The 18,915-nt window shown below is 34.0% G+C and overlaps 1 protein-coding gene across 2 annotated transcripts in view; it reads right to left on the reverse strand.

Moving 5' to 3' along the window:
- Positions 1-18,915, reverse strand: part of LOC121411042 — a 78,414-nt gene that overhangs the window by 23,122 nt on the left and 36,377 nt on the right. Inside the window, exons 20-29 of one of the 2 annotated variants that reach the window (XM_041603515.1) lie at positions 18,819-18,899; positions 17,880-18,030; positions 15,541-15,701; positions 12,631-12,712; positions 11,110-11,288; positions 10,203-10,250; positions 8,573-8,710; positions 6,503-6,772; positions 3,892-3,982; positions 2,884-2,970 (exon numbers count right to left, since the gene is read on the reverse strand). In XM_041603515.1, coding sequence (XP_041459449.1) covers positions 2,884-2,970; positions 3,892-3,982; positions 6,503-6,772; positions 8,573-8,710; positions 10,203-10,250; positions 11,110-11,288; positions 12,631-12,712; positions 15,541-15,701; positions 17,880-18,030; positions 18,819-18,899 — 1,288 coding nt within the window. The remainder of the gene's footprint in view (positions 1-2,883; positions 2,971-3,891; positions 3,983-6,502; positions 6,773-8,572; positions 8,711-10,202; positions 10,251-11,109; positions 11,289-12,630; positions 12,713-15,540; positions 15,702-17,879; positions 18,031-18,818; positions 18,900-18,915) is intronic. The other variant, XM_041603516.1, reaches the window with a different exon arrangement.

The raw sequence follows: 18,915 nt of genomic DNA on the forward strand, positions 1-18,915 counted from the left end.
TGGTCATGTGATTCATGAATGTTAACGAGTATGCAAACAGCTGCACATGTACCTGTATATGGAGTTAAGCAGATGATAAAATCGGAAATTATTTAGGCTCTGATTTTGTATGAGAAATTAAAAAAGTGAAATTCTAGCTAACCTTTGAATTATGAACAGTATTTTTTCAACCTAATTTTTTGTACTTAATATAAAGGTGAATATCTCGAGAAGTTTACTTCATATGTTTTCATTAGCTAAGCTTTGCTATTGGGGACATAGTCACAATATGAATTTTCCATAAACCAATTGAAAATTTAATAGGTTTCAATAGGAGTTTTTTCCTGGGCAGCACATTTTCCTGTATAATTCCTAGAACCATAGTAATACATGTCAACCTCTACCTCCAAAAATAGATTTCTTGTTACAATTGGTTATGTCACAGGGCAAATGCATTTTCCTGTATATTTCTGGGAACTGTAATACACATCAATCTCTACAGCCACAAAAATACATTTTTGAGGGCTTGTTACAACTGAAATTGCTGTAAGGTATAATGTCAAACCAATGCATTTTCCTGTGTACTTCCTGGAACTGTAGTTGTTTTTTGTAGCGCTGTTTACAACTGACAATGTCACAACGTATAATGTCACACCAATGCATAACATCACTTTTCTAATGCATAACATCACATGTCCTGATGCATTATGTTGCAGCAAATTTCTAATGCATAACGTTACATGCCTCCAATGCATAATGTCACAGTGGTATTTATTCAAGAAGTCTGAGGATCAGACAAGTTTATGAAACTCAGTATTTGTTCCAAGATCTGTGGTAAAAAAAACGTCAGAAGGTAAAAAATTTGACTCACCCTCCTGACTCACAACTATTCTTTCATAGAAACTTTGCCCCATACTTAGCCCCTCAAAATTATGCTACTGTCACCATAAATAAGTATGAATTCGACCATCCTCCCTATGTCACTTACCCTACCCCCCCTAACTGTTCTGCCAACAGATGCTGAATAAATAGTAATACTGAGTGAAACATTTTATAAACCTATCTGAAATTCAGATTCCTTAAATAAATACCACTACGACATAATGCGTTGGAGGCATAAGACGTTATGCGTCGGCAATTTGCTGCGACATTATGTGTCAGGACATGTGACATTATGCGTCAGAAAAGTTGCAAAATTTAAGGATTTCACTGTCAAAGCATCATGTCACACTCTGCGACATTATGCATCACTTCAATATTGGTTGTAACAGGGCCATCTTGGAGTTTTGATACATGTCAAAGCTTCTAGATAAATCTTAAATAAATATATATGGCTTCATAAGCCCCTATCATTTCTTGGAGCTCTTAGTAATGTTACTTACCCGATTTAAAAAAAATTGGAATAAAATAAATGAAAAAAATAGAAAGTATACAGCTTGTGGATAATTGGAAGCTTTCCTTTCAGAAATTCCATTGAGAATATAACATTTCAAACCTATCATGTCACATGCATGAACCACAAAAACAACATAAAAATGAATGCAGTTTAAAAACATTATTCACTATTCTAAATGAGTTAAGAAAAAAACATGGCATGTAGATATGAGGGGAAAGTATTAGTATCTTGGCTGGTAATCCTTGCTTTTGGGGGGAAAAATGTGAAGACAAATTAATGCCCAGAATGTACATCCAAGCCCTTTATTGTATTTTATCTGGTTTTCCAATATTACATAAGTGGTAAAAATGTCACTGTAAAGGGTAGGCCTATGTACAGGTACAGTATGCCAACTCAATAAATGAAGGGCAAAAAACAGAATGAGATTTCTCTAACAGATATGCATATAATGCAATATTAGGGGGGAAAGCCATTTCATAAAACTTGCAGTATTTTCATCATAAAGAAGTATGATGTATATTACAAATCACTGCAAAGAATGATAAAGCTTCTGTATATATAATTTGAAAACAAAAGGACAATCATGCAATAATCAAGTTTCATTTGAATATTAGTATGACTGGAAAAATAATGACATGCAAAACTATGACATTGTGATCATTATCCTTATTTTGGCTGTAAAAATACTGCAGAGTTGTGAAAAAGAAATACATTTAAAAATGGCCCACAGAAAAAAAATCAAACAACAAAAATAAAAAATGAAAAAAAAAAAAATATATATATATATATAGATATTCTACAAAGCTCAAAAGCACTCTAATTTGTGGCTCTCAAAAGAATTTTTATAAATTTCTCCAAATCACAATGTAAATTGGGTGCATCATACACCACTGATCCAAATAACCTAAATAGTTTGTCACATTTCCAGGTTACAAGCAGAATAAATCATTCTTTATACTACCCTTTTTTTTATTTTATTTCATTTTCATTCATTTTTCATTCATCATTTATATAACCATTCACTGACTCATTGAATTTTCTTTATTCAATCTTTATTAGTAGTAGTATTAGTATTATCATTATTCATATTCTATGTCATTTCTTAGGGGGGGTTAATAAGAATATAAATGAATGAATATTATGTTTGGTTTCTGGAATCAACTTATTTGGTCATGATTTTTGGAGTAATAAATATTTGTAACTTTGTATACGTTCAAAATAAATGATTTCGTTTTTATAGATGATATTGATAGAAATACAACAATGTGAATAAATGGGGGCATTCATCATGGCTAATTCCTAGAATTACAAATCAACTCATTACATACTGTGAGGAATTTCATCCATATTTCCAAATCACATTTACTTTAACCAGTTACATGTACTTTATCAAGAGCTACAGATTTATTTAATCACTAAACAGACAAATAATGAGAAAGAAAGAATGAAAACTAAAAATCTACTGTGGAATGGTTTGGCATGCATAGGCTAATAGTAATGGTGTTTACCACAATGAGTACAGACATCTGATCTGAACTGATGGCCATTTTTGCAAGTGTTGAACTTTTTCTCATTGCTTTCTTCCTCTGTGAAGACTGAAGAATGAGCACATATTCACTTGTTATGTATGCATGCAGATACTGCATCAGACAAGTATATTTTTAAAAATATTATTAATGATTTCGTTAAAAGATACATTCAAATTCCTTGAAGCTTGTCATCTATAATCAATCATGATTATGATTTATGTAATAATCATAAGTAAATATTGAAAAACATAATGACTATAATTACTTCACATATTCACACGATTCCACAGAATTCAACTAAATTAAAATATCAAAATCTGTTACCGGTATATTTTATTTCAGTATCTGATTTAGTACTACATGTATCACTCACTTTTTCTTAATTCAATATGAAAAATATAACGTGGTTGTATTCTAGATTTCATTAAAAAGTAAGCTGCTGGCAGTCTGCTCTTTAAAGCTAAAGTATAAGACCAGTATCTGACATGCAATCAACACATTTACATGTAGGTATAATTAAATCATTAAGTATAAACCCTACACACATTGAGGGTGTTTTATTGAGCCGCTTCTTAAAGTTATGTATGACTTTAAAAATGATCAGAATATGAGTGCCAATGTATGAGCTAAGGGATCGCTACAAAGCATGACAATATTTATTTTACACTGAAGTCAAATGATATCCTTAGAAGTGCATGTATACACTTTTATTAGCGATGAGAAAAAAATAATAGGAAATACAACTGGCTTGTCATATATGATATTCCAGTTGGTCATGAAAAACCAAAGCTTTGTGAAAAATACCCTGGGATCTTCTTGTCATTGGTTTGGACAATGCCCATTCTAAACTGCACCCCTTTTTAAACAAAATAACTATACAAAAACATGATCTTTGGAATTGTTTTACATGAAATATTTTAATTCTCCATGAACATGGCCATATGAAATTCATATTCAACAAAGTACCAAAAGATTAAGGCTACATACCAAGTCCTCCAGCAGAACTAGTAGCTACTAATGATGAGCCCTCTTCAGTTTCTGTTTCTTCATGTGCTTCATTGGGAGTATCTTCAGTGGTCTGCACAGAGAGGAAAATCAATTATTAAATCAGTACCCACTTACAACCCCCCCCCAAAAAAGAAATACACACACACACATTTACGCCCAGCGCACACTGTGTGATGCCATTGCAGCAAGATCCAATTGCAACAAAATCACAGAGTGTGCGCCAACTTACAATGCGCCACAACTGCGACCCGCTTTGTTGCAGTAGGATTGCAGGCCAAATCTCACACATATGGCATGTCAAAAGTTTTTCCATCGCATAGTGTGTACCAGGCTTAATATGACCTATAAAGTAAGATGACTTAAAACATGGTTTGTGACCAGTTTTATGCAGATTTCATAGGTGTGAACCATGTATACATTAGGCAAGCTCCAAATAGGAAATGTGCACAAGATCAAGGTCAGGGTCATTTTGGATTTACAAAATTATACTATCTTGTGGTAGCATTACTTGAAAATCTTTCTTATTTCAGGTAAATGTAAACATGGGTCTTGATGTAAAAAAAAATTAAGAGAGTATACTTTCTCACTATACACAATTAACAAATCAATGTATCATCTTCTAAATTTTAAGTCTGAAATTTGTTGCACTTTTCAGTGTTTAAAAATTGTTGAATTGCTCTCATCCTTAGACAAATGAAATAAAGTAAATGATATATGATATTATACAAATATATTATGAATTCAAGCATTCTGTGAGGTGAAAATAAGACAGAGAGCCCAAACAGTGGTCTTCATGAAAATTAATCCAACTTCCTCATTTCTTAAATCAAATAAAGCTTTATAGAACCTAATCATTTCAATTCAATTGTTTTTAAGAGAAGTCAAGGTTGCAATATGAATGAGGGTAAAATTTAAAAAATGATAATTTCTTGTTCATTTCGGAAATTCAAGCAATTTTATGATATCATTAAATAAATTTAGGCTTTTACAGGTATTGAAAAATTGGAATGCAAGCACAATATACAAATTTAAAATTCTTAATTCTAAACTATTCCTGGGCTTTCTCTTCAATAGCATATTTTTAATCAAATTATCAAAGAAAGTATTGTAATTTCATCCATCAGAAAAATCAATGTGCACGAGAATTCATATTCAGCTTTTTAACTGACACAATATCTTGCATGCATTTGTACAAAATAAAAACATTAGTTTATAAATGGACTTAAGCATCTCCATCACTTCAGGTCTATGTTTTTCAAATGCATAGAAATTGAAATCTCCATTTAATGTTAAGAAAATGTGGACACATGGGCCCAAATTCACAAAGGTGGTTTTCAAAACCATCTGTCAAATCCATAGTTTATGCAGATTTTGTGTATATATTGCGCTTATTTACCACGTATATCAACAAGATGTCCAATGCTGATGCGCGCTTTTGTCACAGTTTGCCAAATTGCCGCCTGTTGTCATGGTTCAGTACAAAATTTTATTCATGAGTTCACTCTTCAAAACAGTGGAATCATGAATAAAATAGCGTACTTCACCATGGCAACAGGCATCAATTTGGCACACTGTGACAAAAGCGTGTGTCAACATTGGACACTTTGTTAATATACACGATATTTAAGCACAAGTTATGCAGGAAATCTACATAAACCATGGGTTCAACCGATGGTTTTCAAAACCACCTTTGTGAATTTGGGCCATGGGGTCCATCTGTAATCTGTGGCAATGCACCCAAGCGAAATCTGCATACATGTGAATTCCAACATAAATCTTAAACACACCATAATCCTCCATTTTACATCATTCTGAAGTAAAATCCCTATAACAAGTGGACCGCTTCTGGCGGTCTCACCTGCATTACTTGATTCCATATAGCAGCAGTGCTGACTTTGAAAACTACTGTAACTCGCACAAGATGTTCAGTGATACTTGGTTACTCTTATGCCACGTTTTATGAACAAGACAAAATACACTTACAGAGATATGATGGTAATTCAACAAATACCCCCAACATGGTCAAAGTTCATTGACCTTACATGACCTTTGACCTTGATCGTGTGACCTGAAACTTGCACAGGATGTTCAGTGATACTTGATTACTCTTATGTCCAAGTTTCATGAATCAGATCCATAAACGTTTAAAGTTATGATGGTAATTCAACAGATATCCCCATTCAGCCAAAGTTCATTGACCTTCGACCTTGGTCATGTGACCTGAAATGTGCACAGGATGTTCAGTGATACTTGATTACTCTTAGGTCCAAGTTTCATGAATCAGATCTATAAACCTTCAAAGTTATGATGGTAATTCAACAGATATCCCCAATTCGGCCAAAGTTCATTGACCCTAAATGACCTTTGAGCTTGGTCATGTGACATGAAACTCAGGCAGGATATTCAGTAATACTTGATTACTCTTATGGCCGAGTTTCATGAACTAGGTCCATATACGTTCTAAGTTATGCTATCATTTCAAAAACTTAACCTTCGGTTAAGATTTAGTGTTGACGCCGCCATCCAAACTGTCACACTACTAAAAGTTAATTACATGTATCACTCTTCTACATCAAACTGTGAAACTAACCTTTGAATCTGCCTGGTCCTTTTCGCTGCTTGATTGTCTTTTGCTATCAGTACCTCCTCTACCTGCTCTTGATAATAATATAGGCTGTTTCTTCTTCTTCTTCTGTGGAACCACAGGTTTCTTGCCTCTGGCTGAAGCATCAGGGGCACCACCTCTATCTTTTCCCACAGGTCCATCCAACTCAATGGTAGACATTCCAACAGCAGGTCCTTTGGAGGTATTCTTAGTTTGCAGAATCTTGTCTTCTGCCGTTCTCTCAATCTGCTTGGTCTGTTTGATTTTAGGTGAATGATAATATCGAAAATGTACAATTTATTGGAATTACCTATATCCTATTAAAGGGGTGGTCCGGGCTGAAAATGTTCATAGCCTAATAGATAGAGTAGAATTCACTAAGCAAAATACTGAAAATTTCATCAAAATCGGTCAACAAATAATAAAGTTATTGAAGTTTAAAGTTTAGCTATATTTTGTAAAAACAGTCATCATGAATATTCATTAGGTGGGCTGATGATGTCACATCTCCACTTTCCGTTTTCTTATGTTATTACATAAAATTATTGTTTTGTCATTATTTGATACTTGTGTGAATAATATGTCTCCCTTATAATAAAATAAGTTGCAGCAATAAATATCTAATGCACTAAATCAGTTGTCAATCCAAACCCACCTAATGAATATTCATGACGACTGTTTTCACAAAATATTGATTAACTTTAAAATTCAATATCTTTGTTATTTGTCATCCGATTTTGATGAAATTTTCGGCATTTTGCTCAGTGACTAGGCTATGAACATTTTCAGCCCAGATCACCCTTTTAAAACACCACAGTCAAACAATTGATGCAATTCATTCTCCAATGACATCTCTCTAATCTATTTTGTAAAGCACATAGTGTTCTTTTTTTTTGCATTTCAATATAAAGCTCATTTTTTACCAAAAAACATATTTGACTTACGGTACATTTCAAATATTTCAAAATTACTGTGGATAATTATACAAAGTGAATTTCATAACTACCGTAAGTAACGGTGTATTAACCGCACCTTTTTCTCGGCGGGGCAGAAGCAAAAGTCGGGGGTGCGGTTTATACACGGTGACGGGTCAGAGCCAGCCCGCCGTAACCCCTCCCGTACATGTACGATGTCTGCCAGTTCACAACACATCTAGTGGCCGGGCAGAGCCGCCCAGGCAATGTCGTTTAGAGGGGTATGAGCCGCGGGTAATGGGAAGCGATTATTGCAATATTAATTAAATGTTGTCCATAACAAACGCACCCACCTTCATGACACTAATTTTGACTTTATTCTCGATTCAAAGTAGTGAAGTTCCCTGGCGAATTTAAAGAGACGCCAAGCATACTCGGTAATATTTTGTCACCGCTGAGCGAGAGTTGAGTGAGCTTAGAGATTGCGTTGTAATGTGGTTATAGTGCGACTTAAGCTGGCGCTATTCAAAGTCCCGTTTTGCGCCAGCTTGTTTTTTTTCCTTCCTGTTTGCTTTTCACAAGATACCATGTAAACCACGCACGAGAGAGACGGCAAGAAGCCGTAAAAAACAAATGGAAAAAAATGCCAATTTCTTTGTTTCTTGAACCTTCCTATAATCCCGTATCCAAAATTCATGCTAAGACATCAAATTTCTGAAAGTGATTGTGAGATTGTGATGCAAGAAATGTGAATGTTTCTTCCTCCTACGCTGGGCCTGGGAAAGAGACAGATCATAATTTGATAAGATGTACTGGCATGACTTGTACTGTATCGTAGTTTGCAATGTAATGGCAGTGCTGTGTGTGTACACTGTGACTGTGAGGTGAGCGAGTGTGTAAGTTGCCAATATTGTCGGGACCGTTCTTTCTTTCTAACATTTGTAGATGAATTGATCAAGAACAGCATATATCTGCATACCGGTAATCTCTTTGGATACTTTGAAATCTTAAAAAACTTAGATTTTGTTTCTTCGTACCTCAAATATGCATGTAAATGTGAGAAGATTTTTTTTTTTTTTTTTAGTCCAAAGTTGGGGGTGCGGTTAATACACCGTTACTTAAGGTATATAAAAATTCTCACCGATAACTGTGCAGAAGCTCCTAACTCCGCTTTTTGAGTCGAGGATCCTATTCCTCCTGTTCCAGTTCCTTCTTCACTAGACTTATGACCAACACGGGTCCTGTTTTTCTTCTGTTCTTTCTTCTTAATGGGTGATTTCTGAGATGAAAAACAAGCCAAGCTTGAATTTGATCCTTCAAATAGTTATTTCAATTTAGTATTGCAAGAACAAGATATTTTAATGTATGTAAAGACCTCTGTGACCTTTTACCTCATGACCTATATAGCCAGGGGGGGAATTCCCCCTCAACTCTAAATTATTGATTGCAAGATCACAATGAAAATTGGTGTGTGCGCCACCCATGACAGGATCTCAAGAATTAAATAGTTAACTACAAAACTGATTCAAATTTATATTCATCAAGTCATTATGCTCATTAATGCATAAAACAAAAAAAATAATTGGGCTGTAAATCTATAAATATATCTCCAAAAACATTAAATAATGGTTAAGACACTCTCTTAAGGAATTTTATGGAATGTGCATTTAAAAAAATGACAATATCATTTTTTTGTATCTGTTATCATTGTTATTTTTAATTTCTGATTTATTTTTGTGTTTTTCTACTTCATGATTTTAGTGCTTTTGAAAGTAAATAATTGGCGACATTATTTCAGCCATACTAACAATAATAAATTGCTTTAAATCAGTAAACATAAATATGATAATTTATGAATTTGGGCTACATAAAAAAATTTCATTGGATTTGTAAATGAAATCATGTTTTTGTACCACCAATGCGAAGGATTATCACTACTTAAGTCCAGTCTTAACCAAACTCTCTCTTTTAGGAAAAACATCATTAATGTCGCCAAAAAAAATAAAAAATCTTTATCTTGAACATGGTCAATATTATCTCTAATGTGGACTATAATTACAGTTTTGACAATAAGAAACCTCTTTCTCAAATAGCAATATGTTGCAAAACAGGCAATTTCAAATGATCAGGAAGAATCAAACATTGTTTAAAACTATGAGGAAAAATAAAAACATTTATTAATATATAATATATATATAATAAAATACAAAAGATAGTGAGTGGTGGACGTCACGAGTTCCCATAATTCCATACTGACCACTATGTGCACTATTACTGTAAACTTTGAAATATAACATTTCACATCTTATTTTGATGAGCTTTTCACCATTACGCTGGAATGAACATTCTGCGTTAGTGAACTTCCCTATTGATAGACCTGCGGGTTGCTTCAGAAACAGTTTTGCACAGTATAAAAGGCATCACCCCATTGATCAAACCATACTAAGTAGATGCGCTATTGCATATTAATCAATAGGTTACGCATCACATATCATGTGTGTGTCAACAATTAAGCATGACTGTAAATCACACTCATTGGGAATAACCCCCCACTTCATAACTGCTTTCTTCGCATGAGCCAAAAAAAATTAATTTGAAAGGTTTTAGTGCTCAGACATCCTAATAAATCTAAAAGGTCATTTGAGAAAAGCTGCTCATGGGCTTATTTTAAACTAGCTTATTGCTTCCTCACTATAACATGAAATTCATTCCAAAATTATCTTGTGTAAAAAAAAAGGAGAAACTAATTGGGTGTGTACACATGAACTTACACCTGTTGATGGCCGACTCTTCTCACTACCTTGAACATCTACAGATACCTACGAAATCAGACGCAAAACAAAGGTATGTACATGTATGACCACAACTCCTGAACAATAAAATTTTCTTATCTGGAGTAGCTGATATCATTATCACGATTGTAATCATTATCACTATATACATTTTTTATGCATAGCTAAAATACTCTATATAGATAATTCAATACATTGAATAGCAAACAAGCAAATAGATATATTGATGAAAACATATTTTTTTATTCAATAAATTGTAACTCTGCATAAAACTTATTTCATTCATGGAAATTAAAAACCTCTCTGTTCAAAAAATTTGTAAAAAATACCCTACCAATGATTTGGAACAAAATACCATTAACTATGCTTTAATAAAATCCATTTCAACTTTTAAAAAAGGCTAAAATTTCATTTGTATTCAAAGTATCAATGACAATTCACCCACCTGTTTTCTTCTTGTTCCATTGTTTCTTTGTTCATTTTTTAATCCCTTTAACTTTCCCATGTAAAATCAATGTTCGAAAATATAAACAGGAATTATATATATTTGTGAGAAAATTTATTTTGCAAAGCCATATCAGACTTTTCCAAAGGTTCTCCTTGCCATTATCAGTCTTTTGTAAATGATGAACATTCTTTATGCATTATTGTATATATATTGATATTTATATATACACGTACATTGGTTGTAATAATTGTGTGCATATTTTCACGAGAATGGAAGAAATAAATAATCAATTCAAAAAGCAAATAAATGTTCAAGTAAGTGTTGCTAATGCTAGTCTAATGACAGCGCAGCTACAATCAAAATCTGCTTGGTATGAGAGTTGCATTTTCTACCGATTAGAGAGAAAGAAAGAAGGAACCACTATTAAAGTCTTATTACCTGAGATGGGGCACTTGGTTTCTTTATGGTGGCTGAGCTTGGTGATTTCCTCATGCTTAGAAGGGCTTTGGAATCAATCTTCATGGTAGATAATCCATACCTTGGTTCTTCTATCTTATTATTCTTCACAGGAGCAGGATCAGATGGTTGAGATGGTGGCTTCCTCTCAATGATAGAAACTGCAACAGGGGGGGGCAGAATTCAAACCATAGAGTGATAAAAGCCAGAATTAGGGACGGGGGCAGATATCTTCCGTTAACTGGTTCATAAAAAAAAATCAATTTTTAATTCTTTACTTTTTGTGTGAAAAAAAAATGAATTTACCTTTGCAAGACAGGATTCATATTTTTGCTGTGTACAATTTTTTGGACAAAATTTTCCAGTTCAGATCAAGATTACAAGTTTAAATAAATGGAAAAAACATTCTTCATTAAAAACCACTGTCCTTACAGAATTCACAATTGTTTTAGTTTTAAAACCAAGAATTGAAACCACTATAGTTCATGCATGTTTCAAGCATTAATTCTACCCAGATGTCTTTGATATTACCATCATAGGAGGTACAATGGATAAAGAGGTAAACATGCCTATGGCAAAGTGGGATTGAAGTAAAGCAAAATGAAATGAGTTGATTTAGTATGTGCATTGAAGGGTCCCATGATTGATGCAAGCTTCTGTCACAGAGTGTTATTAAATCCATGCTTTTGAGATCACAGTATATTTGACTAAGCATATAATTCATTCAACCAAATTAATGTACATTCTAACTTTGCAGAGTTGAATTATGGTGAGGCTTAAACATTCATGAAGTAACCTTAAACCAAACTATTTTCTTAATTATTCAAAAGATTTCGATTGTTTTTCATTAGTTACAATGTGTTTTTTGGCACCCAGCAATGATCTGTACGGTACTGTTTGGAGCAGAAGCAATGTCTGGAATGAAGCTTCCTAAATGAACATCATATATCAAGCACTTTAACAACAATGACACTGAACTACAATGGGATGTAACATATGCCAAACTTTGAATTTTGTAACAACAGAGAACTTGGAAATAAAATTAACATCAATTACCATCAAACAGCTTAAGCCAACTAAATGGGATAAATACTTTGGATATTTATCCCTTATCTTTTCATTTATCAATTTTCATTTTTAAATAAACACAATCCATTTACTTAATAATCAATTCAGGTATCAACAAGTTTCCAGGTCTTTCATTTACAGCTATAAATGCAACTCAACTAATTTACTAACTCAAAAATTCTCTCTTTTTAATATAAATCTGAATATTGCTTATTTTGAGAATTTATAGGGCACATCATGTTGTGATGCCCTTCTCGACCTTTGAAAATAGCCAACATGTAGGTGCCTTCATTTCTAAACAGAGTTAGAGGCTACTTCTCAAATGCCTTGTCCTCCTATGGGCTAAGAGCAATGGCTGCATAACTGTAAATGCATTGATTGGTTCGTAGATATCAAAGAGTTTTATTTCTATTCAGAGAAACTGTATGGACTTACTCCGTTCAGTTGGGAAGAGAGGTTCTTGTTCTTCTACATTGTCAGTCTCCTCCTTCTCTTCCTCTTCAGATTCACTAGATATCTGGAAGAGAGAACACAACATATTAGCCCACAATGTTACCAATAGTAAGTTATACAAATTATATGCATATTCAACTAGGGTTTGAAAGATCAGCCAAGTCAAAAAAAAAATTGTATCACTAGCAAGCCCGTGGGGCAGTGCAGCTGCAACTAGGCGCTGTACTTTATTAAAGTCAGCAGAGTGAAGAGACATTGCACATTGACTTCTATGTTGTAAGAGCACATTTGATTGGCCAATTAAGGGTGTGGTCTAAAGAGAGTTAATTGCACACTAATAGAGTTTTCAAAATAAGAATTCGGAGGTCCATTAGCGCTCCATTAAAAGGGGAACTTAAAAGGAAAGTTATGAAGAAATTTATGAGGAAACTTATTATGAGACTTTCCAGAATACCCCCCCCCCCCCCCCCCCGGGTCTTGTACCAGAGATGCCAACTTTTGGAAATCAGAATTAGGGAGGATTTGCAACCGCCACCAAATTATGTGCGTGTAGCGCACATCTCGAGCGCGGAGCGCTCGACCCTTGCGGCCGGGGTCCAGGGCCCGCCTTAGGGCCCTGGAAGCTCTGGGTTTCTAGTTGCTCTCTGGTGCAATCTGACCCTTATTTTGGCCATTTCACATGTTTTGAAATAAACATTGTTCCCACTTTTTTAACATTAAAATTGTAAATAAAAAATGAGGGGACAAAAGAAGTACCTGTTCAACAACAATAATAAGGATGAATTATCACTATCAGCTATAGGCAGGTTATGTTCCACTATAAATCCAGTAAAGAAAAGCTCAGCGCTGGTCCCTTCCTTGGTGAAATAAAGACAACAGGGTACTAGTGGAGCTCGAAGATCTTGTCATCGCAATGTCCGTAGGCCTATGCCGTTTGCTCCCGAACGAAAGTGCTTCCGAATTATCATCACGACCTCCCTGCTAAGCTGAAATGTCCACGCTGCAAATTGCGCAAAATGCATGGTAAATTCCTCTTTCCGACTTCCGAACACACAGGTACTGGAGACTGTATTCAGTCTTATACTTCTGAGACCATTTCTTGGTCTTCTTTTGTTGATTTTCCGCCATTTCGTGTCAATATCAACCCATCAATACGCCGAAATCACACACCGATATTCCACCGCACGACTCGACAAATCCAGTGGCCGCGAGCGCACACGCCTCGCGAAGCTAGCCGGGCCTACCTGCCTGGTGCACAGTGGATTCCCGTTGCATATCACATGCACCAGCTTTTCGCTGCTCCTTATTTGTCTACTTTTCACACAGAATTTAGTAGCAGCGAACGTAATGGAGTTACTACATGCTAAAGTTAGCAGACGATACATGTCCTTCCAATCCAATTTGATCAATGCAAAAAAATCGTAATTTCGGGAGGATAAGGATGGTAATCGTAAGGGCGGGAGTTGGGATGAATTTTCGGGAGCCTCCCGATGAAATCGGGAGGGTTGGCATCTCTGTTGTACATGTAGCTTACATCTAATTCTATGCACGTGCAAATATTTGAGTAGTTAAAGGACAAGTCCACCCCAACAAAAACTTGATCTGAATAAAAAGAGAAAAATTCAACAAGCACAACACTGAAATTTTCATCAAAATCGGATGTAAAATAAGAAAGTTATGACATTTTTAAAGTTTTGCTTCATTTCACAAAATAGTTATATTGAACGAGCCAGTTACATCCAAATGAGAGAGTCGATGATGTCACTCACTCACTATTTCTTTTGTTTTTTATTGTTAGAAATATGAAATATTTTGATTATCTTGTCATTGTCATGTGAAATGAAGTTTCATTCCTCCCTGAACATGTGGAATTCCATTATTTTAACATTTTGTGCTTCAAGCAAGGAGGTCCTAATCATCAAATTCATAAAAATTGAAATATTGTATAATTCAAACAATAAAAAACAAAAGAAATAGTGAGTGAGTGACATCATAAACTCTCTCATTGGGATGTAACCGGCTTATTCATATAACTATTTTTTTAAAAATAAGCGAAACTTTTAAATGTCATAACTTTCTTATTTTACATCCGATTTTGACGAAATCTTCAGCATTGTGCTTGTCTGATTTTTCTCTATTGATTCAAATCAACATTTTTCTGAGGTGGACTTGACCTTTAAATATAACACATGATAACTTTGATAATGCAATGTCAAATCATTTAGCAAGTTCAACTGCCTTCTTTTAACTAAAAAATAATATGCTCTAAAAACAGGATTACATAAGCCTCTCTTTATGAAAAAAAATTATATTCGTACTGAAAGTACTTGCATAAATTCGTTTAGAACTTAGTAACACAAGACTCTGAGAAAGAAAGTAACATATTTTGAAAGCTTAATACATTTTCATATAACCTGCATACGATTATCGATTAAAAATTACTAATGTTGTTTGTAGCTAATTTTGATATTTTTGTTTTAAGGTCAATCTTTGCAAGTAATTTTCTTTTTAATGGCCCAAACCGAATTCTGTATTATCCTTATCACATGTACATGTTTATGTATATACACATTGATATGTTTGATATTTCTATCTGATATGGTTGCTTGAAAAAAAAATTAACAAAATCTTTATATGCATCAGTTGTGGTGGCACATACTTTGTGCATTAAAAGGGCAATCAATGTATCATAAACAGATTAGTTGGAAGAACCCTCAAAGCATCTTAATCTTTGCTTCTTTTAGCTTCTTTTAAATCCCTTGGAATTCTTTAGGAAGAGAAAATAAGGAACAATCTACCTTGGAAACTAACAAACAACCGTATTACAAATGTGACAATTTAACACTTGTATGGTATCTGTGTTGCATGCCATGCGTTTAGGAGAATACTTACATCAGAAACTGATACATCACTTGGGGTAGAGGGTGGGGTAGGCGTGGGGGAGGGGCCTGGAGAATGTCCAAAGCTTGGAAACTCAAAGGATCCACTGGTGCCATCTCTCCTGCCATGAAATGAATGCCTTCTTGAAGATTGTTTGCGTCTCAGGGAATAAACTGTATAGATTTTCAGAACACAAATAAAAGAGCCACTTATTTTTTAAAAACAATTCTATTTATATAATATTGGATGGCCTAGAGGTTAATACAAGGAAATATTGGACGAGCTTTGCATAAATATTGGACGAGTCGAAGACGAGTCCAATATTTTGCAAAGCGAGTCCTATATTTCCTTGTATTGACCGAAAAATGGGACATCCAGTATTATGATTATTATTCATACAGAGAATTTTAGCAAATAATTTTTAACTTACCCTCCCGCCCTGAAACTCTGACTCTGCTGTATGATGGGGGGACCTAAAGCTACGCACTTTGTTTTCAAACAATAAAAACTGTCCCAATTTTAATATTTCAACAAATTATATTTCACTAATTTGTGGCAAACATTCTAAAGATCATTAACCAAGTAGAAAATATCACAAAACTCACTAATACGAAAATCCCGTCGTGTTTTTCGAAAACCTCTTAATTTCGCCGCCCGATGTAGAAGGGGTCCTAAAGCTACGCACTCGATTTATCATGCAAAAAAATAGTATTTCCTGTGCCTCAATTTCTAAAATATATTCAAATTATTATAGGATAAAATGAAATTAAAGCGAATATAACTCTAAACTTCCTAACAGTTGTTGGTTTTCTCTGCATTTAGAGATTTACTGCAGCCTCTGTAGAAAAAAATTAATAGGAATTGTTCATCACTCTGCAGTCACAGTTCCACACACAGTGCGCATTTGTCATTGAAAACTGCATGCGCGCGCGATGAGTGGTGCGTACACTTCGGGAATTCCCCTTCTAGTCGTCCAATATTTTCAATATTGTGTCACCTCGGAAAAATATTAGGCGAGTTCAACAAACTTTTTAAGTGGGTCGAGTGCACCAACAAAATATCACTTGTATTTGGGCTCTAAAATTGTCTGTATGAATAATTCTAATCAATTATATCCTTTCTCTGAATATCTATGGTTATAAATACTGTACAATTCATCTTTGTACATCAATATTCAATCACAATATCAAAGTTCAAATACAAGTTCATATCAATGATTTTTTTTTTGAGACCTGGAAACCTCTACCTGTTTTTTCTGGTAGGAAACTGGTCTATAGTTATATTTTGATTTAAAAATATAAATCTTACAACATGGCATAACATTATTGAGATACTTGCCAATATTCATAAATAATAAAGAGTACCATGATAGTACATAACATAAACCAATTCAGATAAATTTGTTTTCATGTAAAGAAAACAATTGCACGGCCATATAAAGTGAAGATGTACATGTTTACACATTCACAAACTGACACCAATGAATATTCATGAGTATCATTTGCAACAAAGAGATGTAGCTGTGAGGTTCTCACAGATGATCTTGTACTTTACAATCGATGCATGGTCAGCCATAAAACCCTAATAGCTCACCAACCTTGTACACGAACTATAAATTTGGCGTTCTAACAAAACTGCAATGTGATGCTGTTTTGAATGAGGAAATGTCCGTAAAACATAATAAGGCAATACAAGCACACAGAATATGTACATATAATGGACAAATTCATACTCTGTGAATACATGTACATGTATGAAAGAATAAGGATGCAAGCTACACTTCATGATGCAAATCAAAGAATGATGGGGGGCTACATACAAATTATATTGAACTTTATTATAAATATAATGTTTATGTTTATTTAATTTCCAGGAACACATAACATAATAACATAACAAATTCTCATATGAAACTTAACAATATACAATATACATAATAACATAAACAACAACCGATGCCTGGGGATTACCTAAAAGAAATAATAATTTCTGTATAAAGGCTCTCCTCATTGGTTATAAAATTCATACAAACACAATGGTCAGCATGTACACGAAAAGAGTGTAATAAAAAGAAAGGAAAATATAAAAGGACAAGCCTAAGGCATTCGCCTGGAGACCATTAGATTATAACTGAAATCTTCAATATGCATTAATAATTGGGGGCATATCAAACAAAATATTACGTAAAGCATTTAAAAATGGCCAAACAGAAACATCAAGACATAAATCACAAGTAGAACGGGGGAGTGTACCATAAAACGAGGGAACATATACAAGCATGTAAACTTCAAATATAAATGTTATAATGCACATGTATATATTTATTCTCCATTCATACAATTTCGCTATACCTTCTTTATTTTCTTGAATTGCCTGTGTATTAATAGCATCACTGGCGACCAGCATATCAACAACAGAAAGACGACGAGGTGTTGCCGTAGGTGATTGGTAGACTTCAGTAGCTGCATGGGAAAACTGGCTCTCTGTGTCATCTTCATTCTCCTACAAGTAAATTTCCCAAGATATTGGCAAATTAGATCAACCTCTGCCTATTTCACAGATTAAACATTTCGAATGATCTCGTGGATATGTCTCTGGACAGCAGATTACAAGGTCCAAGGTTCTAATCTCACCGTGGCAGATTTCATTCAATCTTTCACCATTTCTGTTTTTCTACGGTTCACCTGTTAGCTTTTTGAATAAAATCAAAGCCTAAATCTTATTTTGTTAATTCATTTTCTAGTATTTATATCACTATTCATTCCCTGACTAGATTTTTCATAGCATTTACCTTAAAAAAAAATTGTTTCACTTTGTGATTTACTATGTATACATTACTGGCAGATATTTATATACTAATTGTTATTCATGAGTAACATAACTATAAGTTTTTGAAAGAGAAATTATGCTTACATAATTATACGATTTAACACTAAAAACAAGTTTTATAATAAAAACAAATCTAACAAAACATAGTGTATTCAAGGAAGATAAGATTGCTTTCACAGAAAAAATTAAGAAACTTAAAAAGTAAATTCAATCGAACTTTTTCCAAACTCATCACCAGTTTTTATATGGAGATATTGATTTATAAGTTATTTGTCAGGTTTATCAACAGAAACAAACATTGAAAGCATGCAAGGTGTATCATTTTCCCTGTGCTTTGTTAAAGAAAGTGACAAGTCTGTACCACCCATTGCCAACTGAACAACTTGATCGGGGCCTTCATCATTCACAAGAAATTATTTACATTAAAATAACAGCATTAACAATCCTAGCATGCAACTTACCACATCTGAAGTTTCAACTGAGCCAGAGGGGGATGCTTCTCCAGCTAAGAAACGCTGGGTTAGATCTAAATTAAAAGGAACCTGAAGAAAAATCAAA

This window comes from Lytechinus variegatus, chromosome 3 (genome assembly GCF_018143015.1).
Source record: "Lytechinus variegatus isolate NC3 chromosome 3, Lvar_3.0, whole genome shotgun sequence".
Classification (NCBI taxonomy): Eukaryota; Metazoa; Echinodermata; class Echinoidea; order Temnopleuroida; family Toxopneustidae; genus Lytechinus; species Lytechinus variegatus.